We start from the raw sequence: 20064 nt of genomic DNA, 5'->3' as shown, positions 1-20064 counted from the left end.
TTTTAGAATATGCTGCCTTATAAAAAAAATATAAATTAAATTCTTAAGGCTTTTGAAAAAGCGAAAATAAACCTAATAAAATAAACCGAATTAAAATATATTATTTAACATATTTAAATTAACATAAATAAACAAGTTAAAACCTAAACTAAAAAAAACTTAATTAATGTAAAACTAAAAACCAGTAAAATATTATTTATAGTTGTTTACATTTTATTGCAAGAGCATCAGCAGACAATTAAGCGAGCTATATTTTAAAATAGAGATGTCCAAATCATTAATGCATCAAGTTACTGATGTTTTGTAAACCAACTTCTCCTAAAATTCAAAATACAGCATCAATACACCGTTCTTTTTAATCGTTTGATTGGCATTTATTTAAACATTAGCCCAGTGCGTTGAAAAAGTTTTGGTCAAGTTTTTCTATTGAGCGTTATGTTCCTTGCAGTTAACCTTAGGCTCCTAAATCCGTGAGCTCTTTTCGTATCTTATCGATGGTGTGATTTGTAACACTCAGCCGTTTCCTCGCGTTTGAGATTATCTTCATTGATCCGTTGTCTTTTGGGTCTCTGCAATAACAAAAGCGTTGAAGTAATTTTTTGTTCAAATTATGTCTTTTTGTTTTATTTAGAGTTGCTTTGGGTTTTCTATTATTTGTCATGTGTTTCAGTCTGTTTGTGTATTGTTCATTTGTTAATGAGATTTGTCCCTGTGTGTATATTTTTTGTACTTTACGTGTGCCGATAAATTATATGTACTATAGTACATTTATGTGATATATATATATATATATATATATATATATATATATATATATATATATATATATATATATATATATATATTGGAGATATCCCTTATATATATATATATATATAGGCGTAGCGGGGGGGGGGGCGGGGGTGTGGACAGCACCGGGTGACACCATTAAGAGGGGCAACACCAAGGCAACAAAATAGCAAAATATATAGAGACAAATTTGAGGAGAGGGGGGGGGGGGGGAGGTGCAAATCGAAAGTTTGAGGGGTGGGTGCAAATCGAAAGTTTGAGGGGGGGTTGCAAATCGAAAATTTGTCCCCGGGAAGGGTCGATACGCCTGTGGGTGGGGGGGGGGGGGGTGACACCATTAAGTGCCGCACCGGGTGACAACCGACCTCGCTATTATATATATGCATATATATATATATATATATATATATATATATATATATATATATATATATATATATATATATATATATATATATATATATATATATATATATATATATATATATATATATATATATATATAACAAATAAACATCCCGGCAAGCATCAAAGGCCCACCAAGACCAACATCATTTTCTGAATAGACATCTCCAACATCATTATTTAAACAGATTAATCTAACATCATTTTGTTTCTAGACAAGACTAACATATCGTACTACTATTTACCTTTCTAACATCACGTGCTACTATTTACCTTTCTAACATCACGTGCTACTATTTACCTTTTTATCATCACGTGCTGTTTGCCTTTCTATCATCACGTGCTGTTTGCCTTTCTAACATCACGTGCTACTACTTACATTTCTAATATAATGCGCTACTATTTACCTTTCTAACTTGTGCTACTATTTACATTTCTAACATCACGTGCCACTATTTACCTTTCTAACATCACGTGATACTATTTACCTAACATTACGTGCTACTATTTACCTTTCTAACATCACCTGCTACTATTTACCTTTCTAACATCACCTGCTACTATTTACCTTTCTAACACGCCTTTGTAATGAATGATCATATCATTGTCTTCCTTGGCCAGCTTCTGGCGGTACCTGAGTTCCTCCTTCAACTTTGCCACTCGATCCTCTTTAGACTGTTCCAAGGATGATCTTATCTGCGGCTGGACAGCAGACGCTGCCATCTTCTGCCCCACCCTCGCGGAGAAAGCCTTGTACACCAAACTGGCTTGAGCTATGGCTTGACGCAGTAAAGACATTCTTCAGGCAGGACTGAAAGGGGACAAACATATTGCGTTTTACCGCCAGGCGGAAGTTTGACTGCCTACGGTAATCCCTAGTATAAACATGACACATGATTTAGTGTGGTTAGGATAATCCGTTCTATAAACGTGACACATGATTTAGTGTTGCTAGGATAATCCGTAGTATAAATGTGACACATGATTTAGTGTTGCTAGGATAATCCGCAGTATAAATGTGACACATGATTTAGTATTGCTAGGATAATCCGTTCTATAAACGTGACACATGATTTAGTGTTGCTAGGATAATCCGCAGTATAAATGTGACACATGCTTTAGTATTGCTAGGATAATCCGTACTATAAACATGAAACATGATTTATGCGTCATTGAGGCCATAGACTCCGATTTTCTTTTTGGATTTGCTTCCAAAGCCTTTGTCCTACCAAGAACAAACTACAAGGCAGCAGTTGTTAGATTTTGGATTTGCTTCTCCTAGAAGAGTGGCTGTCCCCAGCTAACGAGCCTCATCTGCCCAAGGGTTCGAACTCGAGACTTTTCGGCTTAGCAGCCATGAGTCAACCACACCGATCCATGTTGCTAGGATAATCCGTTCTATAAACATGACACACGATTTAGTGTTGCTAGGATAATCCGTTCTATAAACATGACACACGATTTAGTGTTGCTAGGATAATCCGTTCTATAAACATGACACACGATTTAGTGTTGCTAGGCAGAGGCGTATCCAGGTTTTCGTTGTAGGGGGAGCGGAAATAGCAAAAAAGGCGCCGAATTTGTAATATTTTCTATATAAGTATATATATATATATATATATATATATATATATATATATATATATATATATATATATATATATATATATATATATATATATATATATAAATATAAATATATATATATATATATATATATATATATATATATATATATATATATATATATATGTGTGTGTGTGTGTGTTTGTGTGTGTGTGTGTGTTATTGCTTCGATATGATGTAAAATAAATTTAAATAAGCACTCGGAAGAAATTTAAAAAAAACACACAATGTAGGCCGACGAAGCAAAAAAATATAGTATCACTCTAAACAAAAACATATATATATATATATATATATATATATATATATATATATATATATATATATATATATATATATATATATATATATATATATATATATATATATATATATATATATAAACACACTACAACCAAAAACAATGAACGCGGCATAATCTGTTACGTAATTCTTGTAAAAGAAATTACATAATAATTCCTGGGACATCTATTAAGACTAGCGAAAAGGGGAAATAATCAATATCTTAATATAAATATGTATATTTCTACACATTTTATTATAAATATCAAAACAAGTCAATAATTACTTTAGAATCTAATAAAGTAGCTTAACACTATTTGATTTTACAAAAATTATTTGTCTAAATAATTAATTCAATATATTGTCATTATAAATGCAAAAGTATCACAGCATAATGAAAGTTTTTAGCGCAATTTCCATTCTGGAGAATTGCGTTTATTAACCCGTCATTTCTGGATGTATGAATGTATGGATGGATGGATGGATGGATGTGTGTCCGCAGCTTTAAGTCGTATCTCCTCCTCAACGAAGCAATATCGATGACTAGTTCCAAAAGCAATTATGTTAAGCAAGTTACGAGGATGAACATAGGCCATAAAAATTCCGGGTTTCTTTCATGTATTTCCCAGAAAAGCCAAAAAACCTCGGAAAAAAAGCAGTTTGTGGCCCATATCTCGGCAACCAGACCACTTAGCGACTTGAAACATGTACCAATCGATTCCTGCCATAATTTAGAACAATATTGCCGAAGAAAGTTTTCAAAAATATCCTTTCGTTTGGTCACAAAACATTTTTTGAATTAATTAAAATTTGGACCGAATTAGTAGGCATTTTTTCCAACCACACCACACGCGTCATCACGTTCAATAGCTGCACCATCACGTTCTATGGCTTCGTCATCACGTTCAGTAGCTAGGCGCGCAATGGTTTTTAGTCATGTAACTCTATTGTAAATAAAACATGTAAAATACTGAAATTGTTTTAAAATAAAAAACGTTTTAATAACTAACCAATGGTTTTACTAACCCTGCTCTTGATTTACGCTACGACAGAGCTATTTTTAGATAACATAAGGAAATTGCGCTAAAATTGTCACTAGACGTTTTAATTAACTTGTTTTAAATCAGAGTCGGTATAAAATCCAGCTTTTCACTATAGAAGTAAAACATTCGTAATAATAGCCTACATATAACCTAAATATCGGTCTTATATTTCAGATCATGCACACATTAAATAGCACTGACTTTTTGTGTATTTTAATGATAATTTTTAACATAATGTGAAGGTATGGGTTAAATCACAGTATTGCTCACACACCTTTTACCGGTTATTAAAAAAACAATATTCACAGAGATTTACGTTTCAAATGTGCCGACCAAAGATAATTTTTAACAAATATCAATGTTTAAAACTTTGAGTTTAAAAAGTTTCCAAAAAGGCGCCACTTTGCTAAAAATGGCCAGAGGGGGAGCGGCCGCTCCCCCTGCTCCCCCCCCCCTGCGTACGCTACTGTTGCTAGGATAATCCGTTCTATAAACATGACACACGATTTAGTGTTGCTAGGATAATCCGTTCTATAAACATGAGGTAACTGTTCTCACAACTCAATCATAGAATTGATCAACTTTTAAAGATTCGAATGGATCTTTACCAGATAGTTACGATTATTCATTGACCGTTTAAGTAATCTTTTACACAATGTTTACTCGGATCAGTGGCGTAGCTACCATAAAGCTAGCGTAAGCAAGGCATAGGGCCCAAGGCAAATAGGGGCCCTTTTTCGAAAGTTTGAGGGGGGGGGGTGCAAATCGAAAGTCGGGGGGGGGTGCAAATCGAAAGTTTGTCCCCGGGTCGCTACGCCTCTTAGGGACCCACTAACACTTTTTGCATAGGGGCCCAAAAATCCTTGCTACGCCACTGACTCGGATATAGCCTATATGACTTATTATGACTTGCTATCTATTTTTATTTAAGGGCACATTTTTAGTTTAATTAATTTATACTTTTAAAATATCAATCCTAATCAATGTACATTCTAGTCTAGCACAATTTTTTTTCCTCTAAAAAGCGTATTTACAAAGGCTTGGATAAACGGACATCATCTAGTTAGTGGTCTAGAGATAGCGAGCTCTAGCTAGCCAGAAAGGCACTGGGGCTCATTCTCTGGCCTTATTGCTTTTACATCCAAACCAAATGAAAACATTTTTCGTGCCAGAGTCTAGACCGCCTATTGAAGTTTAGATCGATCTAAATGCCCATGCAAAAGACAAAATGAAAGAGAGAGAGAGAAAGAGAGAGACAGAGAGAGAGATAGAGAGTGCGTGTGTGTATGAACGGCCAACTGCTTAGTACACAGCTGAAAGACATTTAAAAAACACAATCTCACTCAAGTCACCGACTAATAAAAAAACTGTCCTGTTCTTGTGATGCCAACGTCAAAACAAAGTTTCACTGAACGGATATATGCACTATTAGTGACCAAACCACATTAAATTGTGCGCAGCGTCTTGATGTGCAATGTCGCAAATTCGTTTTCATTTAGTCTAACTAATGGCAAGGGTGAGGCGTATATAAAAAAATCTCATTAAAAATCTCGAGTTCGGACACCCGGGCAAATGAGACAACACATCTAGAAAACAAAATGAGACTCAGCTGGAGAAAGCAACTCATCTAGAAAACAAATTGATTGTAGGAAAAAAAAGTCACAGGAAAAAAAACAGGAAAAAAAGTTACAGGAAAAAAGTCACAAATATAATTATATTTGCATGATTTTTGATAATACTAGTATGTATTAAATATTTAGAGAGTGCAAATTAACTTAGGATTAATTAAATTAAATGTAATGTGTGTAGGCTGTATACGCATAGGAATTTTTATAATTCATCTAAAATATTTATTATGAAGTATGTAGATTGTAATTATTTAAAACTTAATATTAGTAGCATTTAATATAATGCTCCTAAGTCTACGTTTTTCATCGTGTTTTTTTTTTAATACCAATATTAAATTACCGTGAAATGGTACGTTCATCTGACTTGCTGCCCTCAACTCATGGCAACAATAGTTATGTTTAGTTCAACCACCTTTACTGCCCACATTTATCACGCTCATTACCTAACAAAACTTAGGATCAAAACAGAAAGCCGACAAGGTTCAAAGGCTGTCATTGACGCATAACGTCAACAACACAAAATATGTTCGGACAATGCCTACTGAGGAGAGGCCGACCAGAGAATAGCCTACGGCTAAATGTGCCTAAATTTCTTTATAATTAACTTTTCTACCGCGTATTTAACTAAATACGTAACAAAAGTTGAGATTGTTGTGTTAATTATCTTAGAGTATTTTTTAGATACAATTTTTCCACTGTGACTTTTTTTCTGTGACTTGTTTTCCTAGCAAAAACTGTGACTTTTTTTCTATGTTTTTTTTCCTGTGACTTTTTTTCCATGAGACTTATTAGCTGGAGACATTAACACATCTAGAAAACAAATTGAGACTTATTAGCTGGAGACAGCTACTCATCTAGAAAACAAATTGAGACTTATTAGCTGGAGACAGCTACTCATCTATAAAACAAAATGAGACTTATTAGCTGGAGACAGCTACTCATCTAGAAAACAAAATGAGACTTATTAGCTGGAGACAGCTACTCATCTATAAAACAAAATGAGACTTATTAGCTGGAGAAAGCAACTCATCTAGGAAACAAAATGAGACTTATTAGCTGGAGACAGCTACTCATCTATAAAACAAATTGAGACTTATTAGCCGGAGAAAGCAACTCATCTAGGAAACAAAATGAGACTTATTAGCTGGAGACAGCTACTCATCTATAAAACAAAATGAGACTTATTAGCTGGAGACAGCTACTCATCTATAAAACAAAATGAGACTTATTAGCCGGAGACAGCTACTCATCTATAAAACAAAATGAGACTTATTAGCTGGAGAAAGCAACTCATCTAGGAAACAAAATGAGACTTATGAGCTGGAGACAGCTACTCATTTAGGAAACAAAATGAGACTTATTAGCTGGAGACAGCTACTCATCTATAAAACAAAATGAGACTTATTAGCTGGAGACAGCTACTCATCTAGGAAACAAAATGAGACTTATTAGCTGGAGACAGCTACTCATCTATAAAACAAAATGAGACTTATTAGCCGGAGACAGCTACTCATCTATAAAACAAAATGAGACTTATTAGCTGGAGAAAGCAGCTCATCTAGGAAACAAAATGAGACTTATTAGCTGGAGACAGCTACTCATCTATAAAACAAAATGAGACTTATTAGCTGGAGACAGCTACTCATCTATAAAACAAAATGAGACTTATTAGCTGGAGAAAGCAACTCATCTAGGAAACAAAATGAGACTTATTAGCTGGAGACAGCTACTCATCTATAAAACAAAATGAGACTTATTAGCTGGAGAAAGCAACTCATCTAGGAAACAAAATGAAACTTATGAGCTGGAGACAGCTACTCATTTAGGAAACAAAATGAGACTTATTAGCTGGAGACAGCTACTCATCTATAAAACAAAATGAGACTTATTAGCTGGAGACATTAACTCATCTATAAAACAAAATGAGACTTATTAGCCGGAGACAGCTACTCATCTATAAAACAAAATGAGACTTATTAGCTGGAGACATTAACTCATCTAGGAAACAAAATGAGACTTGTTAGCTGGAGAAAGCAACTCATCTAGGAAACAAAATGAGACTTATTAGCTGGAGACAGCTACTCATCTAGGAAACAAAATGAGACTTATTAGCTGGAGACAGCTACTCATCTATAAAACAAAATGAGACTTATTAGCTGGAGACATTAACTCATCTAGGAAACAAAATGAGACTTGTTAGCTCGAGACAGCTACTCATCTAGGAAACAAAATGAGACTTATTAGCTGGAGACAGCTACTCATCTAGGAAACAAAATGAGACTTATTAGCTGGAGACAGCTACTCATCTAGAAAACAAAATGAGACTTATTAGCTGGAGACAGCTACTCATCTAGGAAACAAAATGAGACTTATTAGCTGGAGACAGCTACTCATCTAGAAAACAAAATGAGACTTATTAGCTGGAGACAGCTACTCATCTAGGAAACAAAATGAGACTTATTATCTGGAGACAGCTACTCATCTAGGAAACAAGATGAAACAACCGCTTTCTCGCAGATAGTTTATGGTAGATTTAAGGCTCTTCTAGAAGATTTAGGGGAAAAAATCAGAATCACCTGGTCATATGGTGCATAGGATGATGACACGTGATAGTTAATTACGTTGGAGTAAATTACGTCTAATAATATAATTAAGAACAAAAAACGAAAAGACTAAAGGTAGTCTTCGAAGAAAAATACCCAAAAGATACAAAACTATGATACTGAGACAGTAGTAACCTTTGTTCGTACTTTCAGAGTTTCTTCCAGGCATCTCTTCGGGGCCAAAGAAAGTCTACCGCCCCCCGAACGAAATTTATATAGAAAATATATACTTTTAACAGTGTCCGCCCCCCCCCCCCCCTCGGAGAAATAAGTCTGGAAGAAACTGCGTATTTCGACTATTTAAAAAAGAAAAAAAATGTACAAACTTGTATAGTGACTTTAGCGTTTATGTTTGATGTCAACTATTCAAATACTCGTACCCCGTATTTAGACTGTTAAAATTACCAAGTATGATTCCTCAGCTAGAGGATTTCATAGCCACTTCACGACTGGGAATATATTCAGAACTAAATACTCGACTGCCAGATTTGTTTACACCACAGATAGGTTTTATACACCACAGATATGTTTATAGATCACATTGTTTTATACACCAAAGGTAGGTTACTACAAGTGACAGATAGAAACATTTTCCGAGCATTTTTCAGTTGCCTGAAAAGCTATTATTAGCAATGGTCTACTTATGCGGCAGTGAGCTACTTTAAAATAAATACTTTTCTCAGTTTATATTTTTTTAACCTTTCAACTAACAAGGCTACACGTACTTGGACAAATATCCCACTAAATTGCTCGCATTGACAAATATCCCACTAAATTGCCTCCATTGATAAATTTTAATATCCCACTAAATTTCTATAATGGACAAATATCCCAGTAAACTTCTATAATGGACAAATATCCCAGTAAATTTCTATAATGGACAAATATCCCAGTAAATTTCTATAATGGACAAATATCCCACTAAATTTCTATAATGGAGAAATATCCCACTAAATTTCTATAATGGACAAATATCCCACTAAATTTCTATAATGGAGAAATATCCCAGTAAATTTCTATAATGGACAAATATCCCAGTAACTTTGATCTCATATGGACAAAGAGCCCACCAATGGTGATCATTGACTTGCAGTACCATCTAAAAAAAATGTACGTATGAAACCGATGATGTGAAAAAAAATCAATAACCTGACAACATTGACATATTGTAACAAGAAATATTTTAAAATAAATAAGTTTCAACCAAAATTTAAAAACAAAATGAACCAGATACAATCAAAATAGTTTTGTATTCAACGAACTCAATTGTTTATTTTCTATATAAGTTGGTTAGCACTTAGCTAATAAACAAAAATAACTTTATGCTGTAAAAGTAAGGTTTCGGGACTTAACAATCATCTATTGCTAAATAGATACTATTTTAGACAGCCGTTTCTATTCTAAGAAAATTTATCGAATTTAACAAGGAATGATAGCTTTATTGTTGGATTTTCCATTCTTATCAAAAGCCAAACATATTTAAAACGATTTCGAAGTGTTTTCCCCCCTCTGGAGATACGTCCCTTGGGTTAATCTTGTTTGGCTTCAATGTGTTTTAACTGCTGTTGACAATCCTTTAGATGGCTTTCATATTTGCTCAAATCACTCTTGTGAATTTTGAGATTAATCTTCAGCTCCTCATTGCCTGGCTCTCTGTGGTGACAAAAGTTAGACCCTGCTTAAATAATGAGTTGTTTGGTTTTATACTGTGTTTGGTGAGTTGTGTCCCTTTCTATTTTAGATTGTTTATTTGGTGTATTGATAGTGATAGTATTACTGTTTTATAAGGAACATGGTTTTTATGATTATAAGCTTGTATTTACTTCACAATGTCTGGGGTTTTTTCTTTGTTTATGGAGTGTGGCAAATTTGTAACTTTCTAGACTCCCGTGACAATTAGAAATTCAGTGAGTCATTAAAACAAGATTTTATATAATTATAAATTATTTTTAAAATAAATGATTTTCATAAAAAATATAATAATGCACAACTATTCAATAAAAGTAATAAATTTAGTGACAATGTTGTTTTGTGAGACTGTCGTTTGTTTTGTGTGTGTGTGTAACAATGTCAGTTGTTTTGTGTGTGTTTCTGTGATATTGTCGGTTGTTCTGTGTTTGGTATTATCAGTTATACAATCTTTATATAGAAAGAGTGAACTGCTACCTACCCATATAATGCCCCTAACACAATGCATACAACCAGCGGCGTAACGAGGTCGGGTGTCACCCCCCCCCCCCCCCCCCAGAAGCGTAGCGACTCTTCCCGGGGTCAAACTTTCAATTTTCGATTTGCACCCCCCCCCCCCTCAAATTTTTCTCTATATATTTTACAATTTTCTGCCTTGGTGTCACCCCCGTAAATGGTGTCACCCGGTGCGGTCCGCACCCCCCCCCCACCCCCCCTCGCTACCCCTCTGCACACAACACAATTTCTCGCATGCTGGTGAGTGAGATTTTCACCACATACACCCAGGCTACACCTTACCTCTTTAGCGACTGTTTCAGATTCGCGATATTCTCCTTGCATTCTGCGATCTGTTTCTCATAACCCTTCATCTCATTCTTAATCTCATGAATCTTCAATCCAGCCAGCTGCCTAGCCTGTTCTTCACGGAAATACTTCTCTTCATGCGCTACCTATCAAAATAGACAAAAGATCATTTGTTAGGATAATATACAAATAAAGTCGAAGATTCTTGACATTTCGCTAAGTATAAATATTTTACCACAGATTCTAAATATATTAGTCATATCTATATCTGAAAAAAAAAAAAACGACAAGTCGGGTGAGTCGGGTGTGTGTCTTGGCCCCCGCGCAACCCTCGATACTGACTTACCGAACCCTTGGGTTTCCATCGAACCCAGGTTAAGAACCACTACTCTAGCTAAAAATTGTTAGTATCGTTTGAACACTAGATTTTCCAACTTTCAAATATTGCATAGTACTAACTATGGCGTGCCAAAATAGTTACGTTTTTTTTAAAAAGCATTGTAGATTAATTTTCTAAAACAGCATGGAAAAAAGTAATAATTTCCCCAATAATGCAAAAACAAAGCTACCCTAAAAGAATGTGGATCATCCATTGACGAACTCACGCTATTTCAAACGGTTTTCAATGACTACGAAATTAGAAGGCCGGTCAACAAAACTCCAATGAACTTTGTCCAGACAATTTAGCCACGATCTGTGTTCACCATACACAATGTTTGAGAGCAAAACTCTGAAAATTTCTCTTTAATGATTTGATGAATTCTTAGAGACGCTCAATAGATAATGGCCAACTCACCTAACTTGACCAACTCACCTAACTTGACCAACTCACCTAACTTAACCAACTCACCTAACTTGACCAACTCACCTAACTTGACCAACTCACCTAACTTGACCAACTCACCTAACTTGACCAACTCACCTAACTTGACCAACTCACCTAACTTGACCAACTCACCTAACTTGACCAACTCACCTAACTTTACCAACTCACCTAACTGGACCAACTCACCTAACTTGACCAACTCACCTAACTTGACCAACTCACCTAACTTGACCAACTTGACCAACTCACTTAACTTGACCAACTCACCTAACTTTACCAACTCACCTAACTTGACCAACTCACCTAACTTGACCAACTCACCTAACTTGACCAACTCACCTAACTTGACCAACTCACCTAACTTGACCAACTCACCTAACTTGACCAACTCACCTAACTTGACCAACTCACCTAACTTGACCAACTCACCTAACTTGACCAACTCACCTAACTTGACCAACTCACCTAACTTGACCAACTCACCTAACTTGACCACCTCACCTAACTTGACCAACTCACCTAACTTGACCAACTCACCTAACTTGACCAACTCACCTAACTTGACCAACTTGACCAACTCACCTAACTTGACCAACTCACCTAACTTGACCAACTTGACCAACTCACCTAACTTGACAAACTCACCTAATTTGACCAACTCACCTAACTTGACCAACTCACCTAACTTGACCAACTCACCTAACTTGACCAACTCACCTAACTTGACCAACTCACCTAACTTGACCAACTCACCCAACTTGACCAACTCACCTAACTTGACCAACTTGACCAACTCACCTAACTTGACCAACTCACCTAACTTGACCAACTTGACCAACTCACCTAACTTGACCAACTCACCTAACTTGACCAACTCACCTAACTCGACCAACTTGACCAACTCACCTAACTTGACCAACTCACCTAACTTGACCAACTCACCTAACTTGACCAACTCACCTAACTTGACCAACTTGACCAACTCACCTAACTTGACCAACTTGACCAACTCACCCAACTTGACCAACTCACCTAACTTGACCAACTTGACCAACTCACCTAACTTGACCAACTCACCTAACTTGACCAACTCACCCAACTTGACCAACTTGACCAACTCACCTAACTTGACCAACTCACCTAACTTGACCAACTCACCTAACTTGACCAACTCACCTAACTTGACCAACTTGACCAACTCACCTAACTTGACCAACTCACCTAACTTGACCAACTCACCTAACTTGACCAACTCACCTAACTTGACCAACTCACCTAACTTGACCAACTCACCTAACTTGACCAACTTGACCAACTCACCTAACTTGACCAACTCACCACTTGACAACTTGACCAACTCACCTAACTTGACCAACTCACCTAACTTGACCAACTCACCTAACTTGACCAACTTGACCAACTCACCTAACTTGACCAACTCACCAAACATGGACCCCCCCCCCTCACCTCCTATGACTTACCTCCATCTTGCCAAAACCACCTCCGGCGCTTCTAATGGATCCTCCACTGCCCCCTCCCTTCCCGGCCCCGTCCCCAGCTGAGCCTGTCGTCGCCCTCTGCTGGACCTGGACGACTGAGGCAGCCGCCTGACGCCCCAGCCTCACGTAGACTGCCCGGCACCCGAGTGGCACCTGTGCCAGATTTCTCCACAGTACAGACATTCCAGAGTCGCAGCTGAAACAGGCAGTGGAACAAAATATTGTAATCCTGACAAACGACTTGCAGGTACTGTGGTATCGCCTTACCCACAGGCAAACTTCGTTTAGTGATTAGGATCGTATCGTTAGACTGTTGGTTGGCAGTGGCGTAGGAAGGGGGGGGGGTTAGGGGGGTTATAACCCCATATATATATATATATATATATATATATATATATATATATATATATATATATATATATATTATATATATATATATATATAATTTTATACATATGGAAAAATATTTGAACCCCTCCCCATGACCAATTCCTGGCTACGCCACTGTTGGTTGGTGACTGCGATCAGGGGCGTAGCGAGGGGGGGGGGGGGGCGGGGGGTGCACCGGGTGACACCATTTAGGGGGGGGGGGGGGTGACACCCAAGGCAAAAAATAGCAAAATATATAGAGAAAAACTCGAGGGGGGTGCAAATCGAAAGTTTGAGGGGGGGGGGGGGTGCAAATCGAAAACTCGAGGGGGGGGGGTGCAAATCGAAAGTTTGGGGGGGGGGGTGCAAATCGAAAATTTGAAAGTTTGTCCCTGGGAAGGGTCTCTATGCCTCTGGGGGGGGGGGGGTGACACCATTAAGTGCCGCACCGGGTGACACCCGACCTCGCTACGCCACTGACTGCGATTATATCGTCATTAATTGACAGTTTAATTAAACGATAATAACGTCATTTATGACAAGAAGTTGACAGAAAAAAGTCACAAAGTGCGATGTTCACGACAATGTAAAGTCACACGGAACAACGGTCCTTTTAAAACCCGACGACCACACCATGTCAAGCATGTAATTTATTTTAATTTTTACCGGAATAATGAATACTACATGAATGTCTACTGCCCCCCCCCCCCCCCGCCACCAAAATGGAATTTAAATAGAAAACATACTTTTACCAGTGTCCGCCAGCCCCCCTCCCCCCGGAAAATGTCTGCCTCCCTGAAAATAGCAAGTGACCCCCCCCCCCCCTCCGACCGTCGGAGAAAAAAGTCTGGAAGAAACACTGATCTCTTCTTCGAATGGCAGTTGGTTTGTACGTTGGCATCCAGTTATGATTTCTCTTGAATTTCCTTTCTTCTGAGATCGCAGCGACCAGCAAAACAAGTAGTTGATATTAAAAAATAATTTGCTGAAAGCTGCTTGATGTATACTTGGTTGGGATGTGAGTTTTACTGGCGCCCCCCCCCCCCCCCACCACTAACCCCTCCACCCCCACACACTCACCGGCTGCAGGCACTCCCGTAGAAAGAATTCTGTTGGAATTCACATAAACTATGGAAACGTTACAGTATGTTGGAAGCCTCACAGACTACTGAAAGGGTGAATTCTGTTTGAAATCACATTTACTATTGAAGAGATGAATTATGTTGGAACCATTATATATACATATATATATATATATATATATATATATATATATATATATATATATATATATATATATATATATATATATATATATATATATATATATATATACTGATATTTATGTTTACATGTATGTGTGTACATTTAAATATATATTGGCCCATGGTGTAAGGCGTCATTAAATAGAAAAATCTACTGGCTACAATGAAACCATCTCTCTATGTAGGTAGACGGTAGAGCTTCCGACTGCTGACACGAAAATCCCGAGTTCGGAATCCAGACTCTGGACTTCCGAACGTCTCTGAGTCCACCCAGCTCTGGTGAATCACTGACTTACGTAAGGAAACCAAGGCCATTGAAACTAGGCCTAAAATTCTACTTTATCTGCCTCATGTGTCTTGGGAACGAACAGGAAAAGAGAATTAGAATCTAGTATATGACGTGTGTAGTGTGCGGTGATTTCACATTTAGATATCGGCCTATATCCTATAAATATAGATTATAGATCTAGATCTAAATCTATATATGTGAGAAAATGAGCCAACTCTACACCCTGTTGTTTGAATGTGAGTGCTTTAGGTAAGATTCTCCAGTATGAGAAGGACTGACAAGCAGTTCAAAGCCTACCGTACATCAATCAATAACTCCTACTGGTAAATCTAGTTGATCTCACATCTTGTTAAAAACCGTATTCTTGCCCTTTTGAAGAGTCGTTGAACGGAAGTTCGCTTTACTTGTGTTCAAAGACTGAGCTAAAGCGTGCAAGAACGGAAATTTAAAGGTGTTTTAGTTTGAGTGATAGATTGTCACTTCGTGGATGCAATAGTAAAAAATTATGCGCATAATATTGCCCCTAGTCCCTACTTTTAACTATGGTAACCAGGCAAACAAAATTTCGACCGTCTTGTACCAAAGCGATTTGTTTCAATCTTATAATATACGAGCCGACCCGCGGCGTATCATACGCCGCTATTTAGTTGTTTTATTTTCTACTTTTCAGTAATTCATAATCATAATTTGTGAATTCGACAGTACCGATGCTGCCACTGAAAATATTTGCTTTAAAACACTATCAGATGGTCGTTAAGGACGATACCCCCCTCCTTCCCCCCCCCCCCCCCTTGAAAGCAAACTCCTCTTAGTTACCTCCCCTAAGTTTAAAATCGTTTCAAACGGCATTATTTGCCCCTAATAGCCGTCACTAAACCCGGCTCTACGATTGTAGACCATGTAGGGGTGGGGGGTGGTAGGGAGAGCGCTTACAGCTTGGTGTTTTCTATCGTCTCCAAGAAGAGAATTATATATATAGATGTCAAGACCTGCTGAAAATGCAGTGGGACATGAAATCTGACAAAATGGACATGACCGAGTTGACGAGAATCCTTCTATCACTCAGATAGATGGAAAGTAGGAATTCAATATACTATGCTATATGACTCTATAGGCCTATAACTTAAATTAGTCTAAAAGTATTCAGTACTAGACTAATAGAAAATATTATTATATACAATGGTTTTAGCACTTATATTAGTATTAGCTACTCAAAGATTAATTCACTACATAATATAATTAATAATAGTAATAGGCATAGTTATAAAAGTAAAGTTCCCTTTCAAAGCTGACGGTCTATATGGCAAGTGAAGTAGAGTTCACTTGTTTCTGTGACCTCTGCATATGAAGAGATAGTGTGGTCAGCACTATGCCCAGCCGCCTTTACTTTCCCTAACGCGAGTTGGGTACCCGTCAGAGTTAGATGGACTCAAGGACGGTCTACTAGGCATATTTATGTTTCTTTTTAATGGGTCATACCGCAGCTATCGAGTTAGGCATTCATAACCCTAACCATTTGAATTATATTTATAATTCTAGCCACATCATGGCCAGCTGAGCCTTAGATTTCATGTGACCAAGAAGGACCAGTTTGGCTGGCCACAGCAATTGTATGGATGCAATCAACGATACTTTTATAATGGAAAATAAAATAAAAACAAAAAATTCATTAATTGTTTTTATTTTGACCATATTTAACATTTTCAAACTGAACTTGTATAAAGTTGAATGAGCAAAGTGGCACAAATGATAGTATAAAATTACAATGATTAGCAGCTTTACAATGGGTGAGATAGCTCACTAGCTGGCAACCATGAAAGAACATATTTTAATGAACAGATAAAAAAATTTAAAATCTTGCTTGAATTTGTCATTGCTTTTTCAAATTCAAATAAATTTTTTAAATAAACATGAACACTAGAAGACTGGAAGAAGTTACAATAACGCCACAATTTATTATTATTTTCAAACTGTCTAAAAAGTTAGATTATTCAGTAGGCGCAACTGATGGACAAAGATTAATCAATGCACAACAAGTCGTCACAATATCATCTATTAAAGGATTACCCTTTTCATTCAAAATATCTGATGGTAAAGTGTCACTCAGAATCTTGTATTTTTGTCTAACGAGCCCTGTTATCCTTTCTACATGACTCCGTACTTTGGCGTTCTTTTTTGTCTTAGATATTTCCAAGGCAGATAATTGTTTTTTCCCAGATGCCAGATCAGGAATGGCGAGCTTAGCACAGTAAAACCCAACACCATCTGCTATTGTAAAACCTCTGCTGGCTAAAACTAAATCCCCAGGCAAAAGATGGTTCAAAATGCCACTATTTTCTGTTAAACGCTCATCACTAAACCTCCCACCCCAAGACTTTGAAATAAAGGATATGGTACATTGTGGCGTGATGCCTAAAAGGAATTTAACCGTGTTGTTGTCTTTATACTCTGCCCATGCTTTGGCAGACATGTTTGGTGGTTTGTCAAAAACAATTTCAAAACAGTCAATAATGATGGCAGTGTCTGCACCAAAGGAATTCTTGAAACAACTAGGCATAGTTTTTTGTATGTCCTCCCTTTCAGGCCATACTATATGTTGTATAAGGTTGCGAGCCATGTGACGCACCCACTTCTCAAAAATTCTGCTGGCCGTTGACCAGGAAATTTTAAATCTGTATGACAGATCTTGCAACGGTAAACTAAGCCTTAATTTCATCAATGTAAGCACAAATTCCTGAAATTTTGTGAGACAATTGTTGTGGTTATGGCTTATAGTTCCACTAATGTTATTAAATATATGCAGCAGCGCATCGTAAGAACGAAGGCCTGTGTAGAATTTAACTTTATTATCGTCATTAACGAAAGACTCCTGGGTTATTTCAAAGTATTTGACTTTCTCACGAAGTAAATAAATATCATTCCTTAACTGTTGGATCTCTAAATAAAGAGCTTCTGTGTTGTCTCCAGTCCTGGCACTGATAGTTGATGTGCTATCCTCCGCCTGTTGTTGGTTCATATCCAACAGTGAGGTGTTGGTTGTCTGGTTATTGAGGGGCTGAATATTTGAATGACCTTCACCCTTAACCAATAAGGACCTGTTGGTTGTCTGATTATTAAAGCACTGAATATTTGAATGACCTTCAACCCTAACCAATATGGACCTGTTGGTTGTCGGATTATTGAAGCACTGAATATTTGAATGACCTTCACCCTTAACCAATAAGGACCTGTTGGTTGTCTGTTTACTGAAGCACTGAATATTTGAATGACCTTCACCCTTATCCAATGGGGAAGTGTTGGTTGTCTGATTATGAAAGCACTGAATATTTGAATGACCTTCACCCTTATCCAATGGGGAAGTGTTGGCTGTCTGATTATTAAAGCACTGAATATTTGAATGACCTTCACCCTTATCCAATGGGGAAGTGTTGGTGGTCTGATTATTAAAGCACTGAATATTTGAATGACCTTCACCCTTATCCAATTGGGACATGTTGGTTGTCTGATTATTAAAGCACTGAATATTTGAATGACCTTCACCCTTATCCAATGGGGACATGTTGGTTGTCTTATTTTCGCTGCCCTGGACATTTGTTGAGTCACTCATTGGTAGCACTAAAAGGGTCTCCGCAGCTTCGTGATCACGTTTTTTTGCTCGTCTCTGTAATGCACGTGTGTACCTTGCAACTGATGACTTAACCTTGGAGAAAGGGATGCGATCGTGCCCGAGGAACAGAGTGGGAGCCCAGTCGACGTTTGTTTCATCACGGAAGTTTGCTGGCTTACCTGGACAATTAGAATAATTAAAAAATGATTAGGCCTACTTGAAAATAAACTTAGCCAAAGAGTAAACATGCTAATAATCATGTCTTATTTGTAGTATTGACTGACTAGACCTAGAAGTCTCGTAGGCTTAAGATATATAAGAAACTTCAATTAGATCTATTTAAGTACAACACTTAACTACACATATTTAGCTAGACTCGGTATCAAATACACATTTTAAAAAGTTTTATCCACTGTAAACTGTAGCCTACTTAACTTATAACTTAACTATATTAAAAATATTTACTAGACTCTGGGTCAACTTGAGATCTAGGTCTAGTTCTACTTGCTATTCTTTAGGGTTAGGCGTAGACTACTTACACTACTTACTAGATCTAGAATCTAGTACTTACTTTGATAAAATTGTTGGAATTATTTTGATTCTAGAATCTAGGCCTAAAAAAGTCTAGATACAGTTGGAGCTAGGCCGCTAGATCTAGAAATCTGTCTGATTGTCTGCCTAGCCTAGTCACCTAGTGCAACCAGGCACACAATCTTATCTAGATCTAGATTCTAACAAATGTTGTTTCTGTTATCGTAACCTTTGCCTTAGTATAGTAGATCTAGATCTAGATTCTAGACATAGTTAGGCCGTAGACTGAAGAAGACTGGTTTAGAACTTTAGACTTAGAGTTTAGTCCTCAGTTTTTACTTAGACTAAATTCTAGTTTAGAATAGAGGGCCTAGGCCTATCTAATTAAATTTTTGTTATTAGGGCCTAGATCAAGCTTTAGATCTAGATCTAAGTAGTAAGTAGATATCCATTTGCGAGGGTCAAACATAAATAAACATGTTTGTTGTTTACTGGCTAATGCCTTAGTTGGTCCGACGTACCTAACACAAAGTGTCGAGAACAGATTCGCATGTTGTTTGCAGCTTTTTCACTCACATCCCTTCGATGAATATTTGCCAAAAATTGACAGCGTCTACGTTCTGTTAACTCTCGATCTCTTTCACCTTGGTGTGTTATAATTTTCGGCAGTCGAAATAAAGAAATTCCTTCAGAATTTCCACATCGAGTTCTGCAACCTTTCACGCAGCAGTTCACCATTTTGAATGTCGGGAATCATCATGGCGGATGTTTACCTAGTGACTGATGCGTGACGTTGTTTGTAAGCGCGA

The 20064-nt window shown here is 37.2% G+C and overlaps 3 protein-coding genes across 9 annotated transcripts; all 3 read right to left on the bottom strand.

Annotated features, from left to right (window-relative positions):
* Nucleotides 1–352: 352 nt before the first annotated feature.
* Nucleotides 353–5569, bottom strand: LOC131929920 (uncharacterized). Its single transcript, XM_059286310.1, has 3 exons — nucleotides 5489–5569; nucleotides 1763–2005; nucleotides 353–569 (listed from the first exon to the last, which is right to left on the bottom strand). Exons 2-3 carry the CDS (start codon nucleotides 1990–1992, stop codon nucleotides 455–457), a joined length of 345 nt encoding a protein of 114 aa, XP_059142293.1. The 5' UTR covers nucleotides 1993–2005; nucleotides 5489–5569; the 3' UTR covers nucleotides 353–454.
* A 4049-nt stretch (nucleotides 5570–9618) lies between these two features.
* Nucleotides 9619–15518, bottom strand: LOC131929917 (ATPase inhibitor mai-2, mitochondrial-like). Of its 7 annotated transcripts, none has more exons than XM_059286303.1 (5): nucleotides 15420–15517; nucleotides 14644–14765; nucleotides 13177–13390; nucleotides 10864–11015; nucleotides 9619–10029 (listed from the first exon to the last, which is right to left on the bottom strand). In XM_059286303.1, the coding sequence occupies exons 3-5, from the start codon at nucleotides 13375–13377 to the stop codon at nucleotides 9906–9908; spliced, it is 477 nt and encodes a 158-aa protein (XP_059142286.1). In that variant the 5' UTR covers nucleotides 13378–13390; nucleotides 14644–14765; nucleotides 15420–15517; the 3' UTR covers nucleotides 9619–9905. The 7 variants fall into 7 exon arrangements, with proteins under 7 accessions (XP_059142286.1, XP_059142284.1, XP_059142283.1 ...); XM_059286301.1 differs by having other exon boundaries at nucleotides 14644–14746; XM_059286300.1 differs by having other exon boundaries at nucleotides 14644–14746; nucleotides 15415–15496.
* A 1530-nt stretch (nucleotides 15519–17048) lies between these two features.
* Nucleotides 17049–20007, bottom strand: LOC131929915 (uncharacterized). The gene is made up of 2 exons (XM_059286296.1): nucleotides 19777–20007; nucleotides 17049–18903 (listed from the first exon to the last, which is right to left on the bottom strand). The coding sequence occupies exons 1-2, from the start codon at nucleotides 19991–19993 to the stop codon at nucleotides 17105–17107; spliced, it is 2016 nt and encodes a 671-aa protein (XP_059142279.1). The 5' UTR covers nucleotides 19994–20007; the 3' UTR covers nucleotides 17049–17104.
* Between the last annotated feature and the right edge of the window lie 57 nt (nucleotides 20008–20064).

The sequence above is a fragment of the Physella acuta genome, unplaced genomic scaffold, assembly GCF_028476545.2.
Source record: "Physella acuta isolate Inbredline_101_S28 unplaced genomic scaffold, ASM2847654v3 ptg001693l, whole genome shotgun sequence".
Lineage (NCBI taxonomy): Eukaryota > Metazoa > Mollusca > Gastropoda > Physidae > Physella > Physella acuta.
Note: the sequence above shows the minus strand (reverse complement) of the source record. Positions and strands in the feature narration are given on the sequence as shown.